Source organism: Castanea sativa, chromosome 11 (assembly GCF_040712315.1).
Source record: "Castanea sativa cultivar Marrone di Chiusa Pesio chromosome 11, ASM4071231v1".
NCBI lineage: Eukaryota > Viridiplantae > Streptophyta > Magnoliopsida > Fagales > Fagaceae > Castanea > Castanea sativa.
Window position 1 is genome coordinate 38,720,028 of NC_134023.1, and position 12,281 is coordinate 38,732,308.

Consider the following 12,281-nt stretch of genomic DNA (forward strand, 5'->3'; position numbering starts at 1 on the left):
GAAGACATTTCTTATGAGAAAACCTTGTTTTACTTTTTTTTTTTTTTTTTTTACTTTATACTTGTTTTCTTTATGGTGCTTTGAGCTTTCAACATTGTTTTTAAATTATTCAGTAAGTGTCTGTTTATCATTAGTTCCATTAATTTTTAGAGAGGATAGGATCATGAAGTTTGGCTAAGTTTTTTCAGTAAAATGTTCCAAATTCTCACATAACAAGCTACAGAATTAAAAGATGATTCTGATGAAGTAAAGTCTTAATTTTAATTTTTTCATATGCAACATCAAAAACACTCACACTGCCATCAATTTGCAATTAGTATATTTTTCTCCACTGAGAATAGTAAAGATGTTTCAAAAGTTATTGCAAGGACACTTCCCAAGAGTTTTTTCAAATTAAAAAATAAAGTGCCAAAGCATCAAGTGCAATAAAAATACAAATACAGATTAATGCCTATCCAGAAAGAAAAATATAAGAGTAAAGGAATATGTGCCAACTTTTCAGATTCTCTTTTTAAGGAAGATATGATAGCACCCTCCATTTTTGCAAGTCAACTACAAAGGATAGACTTCACCCCATCATCAAAGGCCTTATTAATGAATATTCATTCACTAGAGAAAGAATAGAGCACAAACTAATTAAATAGTGATTTTTTAATAGGTAGCAAGGGTCTGTGACCTCAGGCCTTAGGTGCAAACCCAGATTTAATCTTCTGAATGGTGGCAATATCAGTCTTGAAAGACTTCGCCAAGATCCCATTATCAATTCCGGTGGTGAACACAGTATTAGGGACTGACACAAGTCCAGCATTTGCACTTCAAAATGCAGAAACAGCTATTGCAGGATTCTTTGCATCACTATTGTATTGATAGTGTACAAGTCCTTTTGGAAACACAAACATGTCACCAGCTTGTAGGGTCTGAGTAAAGAGCTTGTTTGTGGTGTCAACAAATCCTACGTGAAGGGAACCATCAAGGAGAAACAAGAGCTCAGTGTAGAATTGCATATGAAACACACTGACCATTAAGAGCTGGGAATTCTGCCAAGCTTGCTTTTGAAACTTTAAAAGCTGTTGGTGGGGGTGCCTGAAGTAGAATCCTCATGCCAGTAAATGTGAAGAAGTTGCTATCAATGTTGGTAACATTTGGTGGGACTATAAAATCTGAGGTTATATCTGCATCCCCAGCGATCACTGTGTGGAAAATAGCAAAGGAAAGAACTAGTTTGAATATTATTTCATGCTTCAATGTTGCAAAGGCCATTGTAGTGAAATTGAAAGAAAAAAGTAAAAGCTTATAGAATGTGGTAAGGATGTATAACCTGTTACTTGGGCCTTCAACAGCAGATTGTAATTTATAATGTAACAAGAAGCATGTGGGCATTTACAAGTTCTGCAGGCCTATGAAACAAGAGATGGAATTGGAAACTACAATGTCCTTGTTTTAACTAAATTTGCTTGATATTCTCTAGTGGATGCCTCTGCAATAGAATCCAGAGAGCATATTGACAAACATGGCTTGGTTTATTGATAGCAGCCGGAAGAATCTTGTGGACAGTTAACCAAAAGGAGATTGGTGTGTTCAGCAGTCATCATTGCAGAGGTATCCACATGAGAATATCAGTTAGAACAAGAACATTGTAGTTCCCAGTTCATAGGCCTGCATAACTTGGGATGCCCTGTTGCTTCTTGTTACTCTATAAATGACCACCCGCTGTTGAAGGCCAAAGTAACAAGCAATACATCCTTAAGACATTCTATAAGCTTCTACTTTTTTGCTTTCAGTTTTTCTACCATGGCCCTCATGACATTTTAAGCATGAATTGATATTCAAGCTAGTCCTCTCCTTGGCTATTTTCCATACACTGATTGCTGGGGATCCAGATATCACCTCAGATTTTATAGTCCCACCAAATGTTACCAACTTATTCACATTTACTGGCATGAGGATTCTACTTCAGGCACCCCCACCAACAGCTTTTAAAGTAACCAAAGCAAGCATAGCAGAATTCCCTACTCTTAATGGCCATGGTGTTTCATATGCAATTCTACAATACCCAGCTGGTTCAGTCAACCCGCCTCACACCCATCCCCGCTCAGCTGAGCTCTTGTTTCTCCTTAACGGCTCCCTTCAAGTTGGATTTGTTGACACGACAAACAAGCTCTTTACTCAGACACTCCAAGCTGGTGACTTGTTTGTATTTCCAAAAGGACTCGTGCACTATCAGTACAACAGTGATGCAAATAATTCTGCAATAGCTATTTCTGCATTTGGAAGTGCAAATGCTGGAACTGTGTCAGTCCCTAATTCTGTTTTCACCACTGGAATTGATGATGGGAACTTGGTGAAGTCTTTCAATACTGATATTGGCACCATTCAGAAAATTAAAGCTGAGCTTGCACCCAAGGCCTGAGGTAGCAGACCCTTGCTACTTACTGAAGGATCATTGTTTTGTTTTTGCAATATTATTCCTATAGTGAATAATTTTGCTTTAATAAGGTACTTAACGATGAGTTGAAGGCTATTCTTTTGTTGTTGGATTCCCAAAAGTGGAGGATGTTATAGTATATTCTAATATAGATAAATCTGATTATTGGCACCAAATACTCTACTCTGGTATTTTTCTATATGGGTAGGCTTATATTGATCTGTACTTGTATTTTTTAAATGCACTTGATGCTTTGGCACTCACTGTTTCAATTTTAAAAATTTTCCATTCAGGTGAGGCATATATCATATTCTCCAAGTGATGTTTCCATTGCATGTATTGAAGAAATTGCACATATGAGATACAAGTACATTTCTTAGAAATAGCCCTGGAAGTCATTTTCGGTAACTTTTGAGGTGTCTTTACTTGTCGTTGAACAAATTCCTACTTGTTAAGAACAGATGATGTGTGAGTGATCTTGATGTTTCATACGAGACAAAATATTATTAAGATTTTTCTTCATTGGAATCATCTTACCATTCTATAGCAAGTTTGGTCTCCAAGTGAGAATTCAGAACATATTACTGAAAGAGCTCAGCCAAAGCTTCAAACTTCATGATCCTATTCTCTTTCAATTTTTTTTTAATTAAAAAAAAAAAAAAAAAAGAGACAGTAGCTCTCCTACGGCACCTTCACAGACAAAGTGTGTGTTTAGTAAAAATTATTTTTGTCAACTTATTTTACTATTCAACTTATTTATAGGTTTCACTGCGCTTATTTTACTATTTATAGTCCCACAGTATTATTTCAAGTAACTTTTTCTTTTATCTACAGTATTTTCAGTAAATTTTTTTTTTTTAAATTTTAACAAAATAAGTTAATCCCAAACAGATAATGCCAACTCTGGGTATCCCATTGTGAGATTGAAAAACAAAATTTTGATTTTTTGATTTTTTTTTGTGCGTGTTTCATTTCAATTTGTTTTTGTTTTTATCGGTTCATCACGTATATATAAGGTTGGACCTTCAATCTCTTTGTTAATTATAATTATCTGGAGCACACATAAAAGCCAGTATAAGTTGTTTGGATAAGTATACAAAGCAAGTATATCTATTTCTATGGATTTTATCAAAATTTTGTTTTTTGGGTGACATAAAAGGGCATAAATTTGCATTCACCTCAGTCCTCACCAAGTGCTGCAATTGGCATTTTGTTGTATTTTAAATCCCTCCATTTATCCTTTATATATAAAAGCTAAAACGTAGTATTTATTGTTGTTATGCTTAGTTAAATTACATTGGTGTCTACGTCATTATCTTTTTTCTTTTCAATTTTCCTATAATTGTTTTTAACATTTTTAAAAAAAAAATATTTACACTTCTCCAAACTTTCCCCCTCCCTTACCTTTTTATCTCCCACTATCCTCTATATTAATATTATTCTTCCTCTGTCCCTTTATCTTTCTTTATTTTTGTCTCTTCTTATTCACACCCTCTTACTATAAAATTGACACTATCTCTTTCATTCTATGCATAATTTTCCCTCACAAAAAAATGTTGTTTCTCTCAGGTGAGGCTTCTGTCCAGTGTCCTGTGACACTGGACCAGCTGCGATCATGACACATGTCCGAAAATGGACATGTGTCATAATTGTAACGGGTCTAGTGCACTGGAGGCACTGGACAGAATTTGCACCCGTCTCTCTCTCTCTCTCTCTCTCTCAATTTTCTGGTGGATTTTTTTTTTCTTGCATCTCTGCTTTAGGTTGATAATTTTTTATATTCTTTAAAACTCAACTTTGAATTAATGCAATTTAGTTTTGTTTTTTAAATTGTTTATTTTTTGTTCTTTTTGATATTAAATGTTATCCTATTGCGTTATAAAGAATTAAATATAGCATATAAAAATATAATATTATTCTATTACATAGCATATTTGGATAATTTAGTATTTATTGTAATTTGGTATTCATTTTATTACATAGCACGATTTTTTATAGTGCTCAATTTAGATGTTAAACTATGAGACTTTACTAATTATTGTTCATTTTTTAATCCTTTGTGGTAGACAAAGTACTCTTAGTAGTTATATTAGAAGTATTGTATAATGCCAATTATTTAAAGAAAATTAAAGTCTAGCCAAACGAAAATAATCAGATTTGTGATAAATTTTGGCTTTTGCAATTTTATTTTGATAATTATTATTATTTTATAACAATACATATATAGAAATTTAATTCTTAGATTTCGCTAATAATTGTTTATTTGATAATATGTTTTGAGTGGACGAAATTACAATTTATGCAAAGAAAATAACCTTAATAGATGATCATCAACAACTTGTTTTCTTAATTGGTCCAATTAATCATTTTTAAGTTATATTAATTTTTTTTAGTTATGTTTTTCGGTGTTTTGGATTGTAGGTAGAAAAAATAAGATTTATGAAAGTTTGTTTAAAACTAAAAGAATAATTTCCAAATTTTTTTTTTTAATGATTCACAAAATGTTATAAATAACTTTTATTAAAAATGAACATTTTATTTACTTGCCTTTTGAATTTCTGAGAAAAATTGTATTGTTTTCATTTTGGTACCACAAAATTTATTTATCATTTATAATTGTTTCTGTATTACATTTATGATTGTTCCTATAATAAATAAAACCATGATTACGATATACATTACTCTTTATTAAAATAGTTTAAATTGTTTCTAATAAAACCACCATAAAAATAATCATCACGTGCAAAGGAGCGGGTTCGCGGCTAGTTTAATCTTAAATATTAAGGGAAAAGCACAGGTTGTCCAATAAGCATAAGAATAGAAGCTTTTAAATCTAGATTACTATGACTAATTGACTATATATTAGCAATTTTCTAGCAACTGAAGATAACAATGCTTGTTAATACTAAGATTGATGACTAAAGACAAGGTCCTCTTTGTTGAGTACTTCGAGTCTCAAAGGACAGCACCTTCCCATAGAGTACAATGCTTGTTATTGCTCTGATTACTCCTCAAAATCAGCCAAAAATGAAGAGTTAGAAGTAGTAAAAATAGAGTTTCTTCCTTTGCCACAGGACCTGCCTTGATTGTCTGAATATTTGCAACTTCAATCTTAAGGCCTTTGGCAGGACATTATCATCAATGTCAGTAACAAACACAATGGCAGGAAGCGACTATGCATCTATGCCAGCATTAGCTCTACAAGAGGCAGGTTTTTTAAGAATGGGAATTATACTTGTAGTCCACTGGTGCCTTTGAAAGCACAATCATGTAGGTTTGATGACTAGAGCCGGTATAATGATTCCCTTTGATGATTAGCACCGATAAGGGGTTTTAGAAATAGGGTTTGGTATTTGAACTTTTTTCATAAGATTACCAATTTTTGCTGCTCTGATGGCCGGCTGTGAAGTACACATTACCTATTTGCTTTTATTTTCTTTTTCCTTTGGCTACAACTAATGCAACAGAAGCAAATGCTGCTCAAAGTATGAATTCTTAAAGAATCACCACTTTAACATGTTGCATAGTAATCACAAACATCTGAAACATAAAATGCCGATCTATCAGCATTCTGTTCTTGTGTGTGTATATATATATACCTTCACAAAGTTCCAGTTGAAAATCTATAGAAGTTTTATCTCAAGCAAGAATATTGTAGTTTCCAAAACAATAGCCGTCCCATTGGCCTTTACATAGTATGCACAAGCCTCATTTTTTCCCACTTCCATCCCTCCCTATATATATTAGCATACTGTAGCCGTAGTATCACTATCAAGGAACTAACCCTCATATGTTAACATATCAAATCAAGTTCTATTTGTACTTTTAGTTCTACCATGGCCATCAGCATGTCCAAGCTCGAATTCTTCTTTGCTCTTGTACTAGCGTTCACTACTCTTCTTATAGTGACTGCTGGAGATGCAGATATCACTTCAGATTTTTTGGTCCCACCAAACGTAGCCAAAGTTGATAGCAACTTCTTCACAAGGGACTAGTTCACTACCAGTTCAATTGTGATGTGAAGAATTCTGCAATAGCCATCTCTGCATTCGGAAGTGCAAATGCTGGAACCATCTCAGTTCCTACCTCTGTATTCACTACTGGCATTGATAATGGGATCTTGGCCAAGTCTTTCAATACTAATATTGCTACCATTCAAGCTATCAAGGCCGGGCTTACACCCCAAAGCATAAGATAGATCACCAAGTTAATAAAAAACCATAATTTTTTTGGAGTTACTCAGCAATTTTGTTGGTGATGAATAAATTAAATTTTAATTTTTAAAACAATTGGATGGCAGATTTTCCTTTATAATGAACATTTTTTTAATTCAATTATCTATATACTGTATTATTATTTATATTAGTTAACATTTTCCGAATTTAGTTTACTTTTAAATTTTAATAATATCTTTGACCTTGTCCAGATTAAAATCATGACTCACCAATGCTTTATTTATAGACTATAGAATGTTGACGGCTAGAGAATTAATTGAGTGAAGAAAAAGTTTCTTGGCGAAGTCTCTACCCATCCGCTCAAGCCTTCAAGTGGACATTTGATTCTTTGATTTCAAAATCCTTACAAATCTCAACTTGACATCTTCTAACACTCGATTATTATTATTATTATTATTATTATTATTATTATCAAATCTCAACTTGACATCTTCTAACACTCAACCTAAATTATTATTATTATTATTATTATTGGCTTACAATAAGAGTTAAACCCAAATTCTCCGCGTCTTAGCTTCCTACATATTTAGGTGAGACAGGCTCTACACATTTAGGTGACAGGCTAAAGTATCCATTATTAGTTTATTACAGATGCTTTTGGGTCATGCACTTGTTAAAGACATATTTCATCTTTAGCAGAAACTCAGTCCACATTATTCTCAATATTCTTAAAGGACATGGTCTATTACACACAACAAACACACATTTCAATTTTTGAACAGAAATAGTGACTCACGAACAATTTCAATTTGAAAAATAAATTCTGTACGGTGTGTGAACAAACAATCGCACATTCTTAAATGTCATGAATTTAAAAACTAGGAAAGGGAAACATCAACATGAATAAGAGCTGATACTGCAAATGCAGCAACAGAATCACACAAACAATTACACATTACAATTACACATTCCTAAATATCATGGATTTAAAAACAGGAAAGGGCAACTTCAACATGAATAAGAGTTGATACTGCAAATGCAGCAACAGAATCAACTGCAACTCAAGAGTCAAGATCATTTCCATGGGAAGAAAACAAACCACTTAACACACTAGGGACTGCACACAAACAGCCCATATGTCAATTATAGTTTAAGAGAAAAGATATGAACAGCCATACTTTGTACAAAGACCAAATCTGTCCAAGAGTTAAAAGTTTTGATACATTTTATTCTTTATCATCATCTCCAAAGCAAGAAGTTATTAGCTAGTGCAATTTAACATTTCAGCCCTTATGGGTGCCCTCAGGTTTCTGCAAAAGAGAGAACGATACATATTATGAAATTGAAACATGTAAGGAACACCAGAAGAAACACATCAAGAATAACCTAAAAGCAGGAACAGACTTCAGTGGAACCAAAACTAGTGAGATACCAAATCATCTAAAAAAATAAGTTTTCACGTATATAAATTAATGAAAGGCCACAACATAGAACTTAAAACAAGCATTGTAATCATGGCATCCTATACCAGACACCCCTTTCCACTCAAAAACTTTTGTATTGGGGGACGGGACGTTTTCTTTTGCTAATAAGAAAATGGAAATGGGACATTATTGGGACAGATCTGCAACATAAATTCAACTATTTGGCATAAATGTTCTATATCTTGAAAATAGCAATTTCGGTAGTCACAACAGGAAAACCAAAGTCAAGAACTATCAAACCACTTCTTAAAGCATTGTTCAAAGAAAAAGACTTAGTAATCCCAAAAGCTACAGCTATCATTGCATGGTACAACAGCTATTATTATCCAAACATAGAATGGAAGAAGTCTACATCATTTGACTTAAAATTTATTTTGGCAGTGGGTGGTGGGAAAGGATGGCTGAACCTTGACTGAAGAAAATTAGAAGAAGGCCATGATTAATGTTTTTTGGAACTCAAGAAACTTGGACATGTTTGCTTTTATGGTTAATTATTAAATCAATTATCAAAAACCACATCAGATAAGCAGAATAGTTGCAGAACTTTGGCTGGCCATATGAGCTATGCATGTTTTGGAAAGCCATCCCATCAGCTGGGATAATTTCTTCAGGCCAACTGTTCTAATATGCCACCATAGCCCAATACCCCAAACACCCATCCACCAATCACTGACAGCCCCCAACAACCACCATAGCACCACTAATCAAAACACACACCCCTCAAACCTCCACAAGCCCAAATCAATCTGCATGACAACCAAAACTCACAACCCACACCCACATGGGCATCAATCATCAACATTCACCACTATTGATCCTGCTTCAAACCCACACACATATGCATAGACTCGTAGTAAAGAGAAAATTATATGGTGGAAGCAACAGTTATGGTGCAAGAAACCCCCAACTCGTAACCCATAGCTTTGCTGCCCCCAACCTGCGACCCATCCTCCAAACCTACAACTACAAATCCCACGGAATAAACCCCCACCATCACCACTGCAACTCCACCCCACCAACACCAACACCCCCACCCCCCCACCCCTTTCCCTTAAAAATAATAACTCCACTCCTCAATGACCCAAAGGCCCCATAATTAGCAGTGAGGCTCAACCATAAGCCCCTCATTCAGCGATCATCACAACCGCCAATCCCCACCACTCATGGAGAATCATGACACAGAGAGAAACGAATAGTACAAGAACAAGTTTCTGGAAACATCATTTCGATGTCTTCCATTCCTAAGCCTAAGGGAATTTCTTGTTTTCATGAACAAGTTATCAACAACACTCACCCCAACAAATTTTTGATGGACAAAACAGTTCTCTTTTTGTACAAACAAGGCCTTCCTACTGTTGGTGCTTAAATCATCCTCCTCATACCATGCTTTTAGTTCTTTAGTTTTGTGTTGCATTTGCAAGATGCCTATCCTGGCAAACCATATGATAAAATTCTCATGACCTAACATTCCAAGCTCAACTTGGCTAATAGCAATGATTCAAATACAGCATTCATAACACACCAACATCCCACAATAATATATACAAAAGCAATTGCATATAACTAGGCACTTATCAAAAAATAAAACTGTATATATAACTAGGCACTTGAAATCCTTATTCTTAATTTGGTTGCTAGGAGAATGTAAGAAAAGAAATCAAAACTTTCAAATATGAAGCTTTAGATTTTGGGATACTTAGGATGAACAAACTTGATTTTATATGCGTAAAACAACTATTAGGCTTTGGTCAGGATAACATTTCAATTTGTGGACGCAAAAGCCAAGCATTATATAGTTTCAAGATTTGCCACTCTTTACTCTCATGCACAGATTATTCAGAAAAATGAGCATACCATCTTCTGTCCACAAACCCTGAGATTTCAAGATACTAAGTAAACAATAAATATGGGAAATTACAATGAGAAAACAGTCAGTCAGCTTGTTGAGTTGATTTAAGATCAGGAATCTAGACCAACACAAGAGCTAAGGGCTCATTACATTGACAAAGACCCTAAGTTTCTCATTTAAATCTCTCCTTTTAACTCATTGATTTAGGATCCTTTGTGAAAATAAACTATTAATCTCTAACCCATCATTGCAAACTTCACAACATGTTCTTATATAAGTTAATCAATAAGTCCTTATCCATCAAACAACATAGAACACAAAAATAATAACATAAACACTCTTTTTTTTTTCTTGTTGCAAGAAGGTTCAATACCTTGTCAGCACTCTCTTTTGCTTTTGCTGCCTTTTCTTTCTCAGCCTTTTGCTTCATCTTCTCCAACTTCTCCCTCTCCATTTGCTTCACACATATAAACAAACTAGTCAGTTGATCAAGCTAAACAAACAACAAAGAAAGTTAGTTGCAGAAACAAAACTGAATTGGTTGAAACCGTTTGGCTACTAAGAAAACTGTGTGAAATGAAATATAAGACAATCATATAGAATGCTGAATCTAACTATTCTGATGTGGCTTGTGAGTGCCAAAAATAGCATAAAAACTACAAAAAATCTGAAAAGGAAAATTGATAGGTCTAATAAAGCGTAGGGAAAAAAAAAGCATTAAATATTTATATTGTCTTTTCTTCACAGATTTTCTTTCTCGGCATCCAATCAGTTGATTGCAGAAGTAAAAACGAATTGGTTGAAACTGTTTGGTAGCTGAGAAAACTGCGTGAAAGGAAAATACGAGACAATCCATAGAACGATGAATCTAGTTATCCTAGTATTGTTTGTGAGTGCCAAAATTAGCATAAAAAATTACAAAAATCTGAAGAAGAAAAAATAGATAAGTCTCAGAAAGCGTAGGAAAATAAAATCTGATCTTCCTTTCAATCTTTTGCTCTTTTTTTTTTTAATTAAAAAAAAAAGCATTTAATATTTATAGTCTTTTTTTCACGATTTTTTTTTTCTCAGCCTCCAAACAGAGTTTAGCTCAATATGTACTCTTAGGAAGAAACGGAATCGCTCCGTTTGGTTGCTGAGAAACCTGAACATATACATAATAATATCTATATTCATCTCAATCAAGTCAAACAGTATCACAATCAAGCTCATCTAGATTAAAATTTCCACTACTTTTTTATTTTTGTCCAGTGATTCTTTACGAATCTGTTAGGGTCCAAAACGACGTAAACTGGTAATATCTTGCGTATTTTCTTACACTTTCCGAGCACCCAAACAGGTATGAGAGAAAGAAAACAGAAAGAAGAAAGGTTAAGGGAAGTCAACCTGGATGTAAACGTTCTCAGCAGCGCGCTCCTCCTCGCTGAGAATGCGTCCATCGCCGAAGTAGCGAGTCGCACCCCGAGTCGATTCCATCTGACGAGTCAAGCTCACAGTGACTCGGCTCAGCGCAGATCTCATGCTTATGGCGGTTTTGACGATTTTGTTAGCTGAGTTGTTAGATAAAGAGAGAGTGAGAGTCAGGTCACTAGTGTCGCAGTTACTGGAAGTGAGAGAGAGAGAGAGACTAGAAGTTTCGGCTTTTAAAGCGGTGGTACGTTGGGTCGGGTTAATGACCGGTTTGAACCGGTTTGAGGATCGAATTTGGAAGCGAATGCGAATCAGAACAAGAAACTTTTAGAAACCAGGTGGAATTTTATTTGGATAAAAACCAGGTGGAATTTCGGCGGCGCACTTGGGTTTTGGGTTTAGGGCAATAAATGACATAAAAATATTCTTCTTTTATAATTGTTTGATTTGATGATAATTTTTTTTTTTTTTTTGGATAAAAACTCAAAAAACTAAGAGTCTGTTTAGTTGAAGGGATGAAAAAGTAAGATAATAGAAAATAGTAAGAGGATAGAAAAGATTTTAATTTTCTTATTTTTTGTTTAGTTGAAACGTAAGAGTAAAAAATTGGAGGGATGAAAAAAATAAGTTTGTATAAATTTACTTATGTACTTTTATTAAAAAATGATGCACTATTAAAATAAAAAGGTGACAAGCAACCCAAAAAAAATTACCTAAATTTATTAGAAAATAAAAATCATGTCTAAGCAAGAGAGAGAGAAGAAAAGAAAAGAAAAGAAGAAAAACAAAACAAACCTCCATGCCACAGCTTGAGGAAATCAAAACGAGGGGGAGGGGGGACACCTAATAAAGCAAAAGATTGTTTTTTAAACTCAAGAAACATTAAGCCAAAGGCATAAATAATAAATAAATAAATAAAAGCAATGTTAAGCCCGTGT

The 12,281-nt window shown here is 34.1% G+C and overlaps 2 protein-coding genes and 1 pseudogene across 2 annotated transcripts; 1 reads left to right on the forward strand and 2 right to left on the reverse strand.

Annotated features, from left to right (window-relative positions):
- Window positions 1–677: 677 nt before the first annotated feature.
- Window positions 678–1,260, reverse strand: LOC142614607 (germin-like protein 9-3; annotated as a pseudogene).
- A 250-nt stretch (window positions 1,261–1,510) lies between these two features.
- LOC142616473 (germin-like protein 9-3) lies at window positions 1,511–2,410 on the forward strand. The gene is made up of 2 exons (XM_075789325.1): window positions 1,511–1,546; window positions 1,814–2,410. The coding sequence occupies exons 1-2, from the start codon at window positions 1,511–1,513 to the stop codon at window positions 2,408–2,410; spliced, it is 633 nt and encodes a 210-aa protein (XP_075645440.1).
- A 5,158-nt stretch (window positions 2,411–7,568) lies between these two features.
- Window positions 7,569–11,748, reverse strand: LOC142615856 (uncharacterized). The gene is made up of 3 exons (XM_075788766.1): window positions 11,320–11,748; window positions 10,307–10,390; window positions 7,569–7,910 (listed from the first exon to the last, which is right to left on the reverse strand). Exons 1-3 carry the CDS (start codon window positions 11,452–11,454, stop codon window positions 7,884–7,886), a joined length of 246 nt encoding a protein of 81 aa, XP_075644881.1. The 5' UTR covers window positions 11,455–11,748; the 3' UTR covers window positions 7,569–7,883.
- Between the last annotated feature and the right edge of the window lie 533 nt (window positions 11,749–12,281).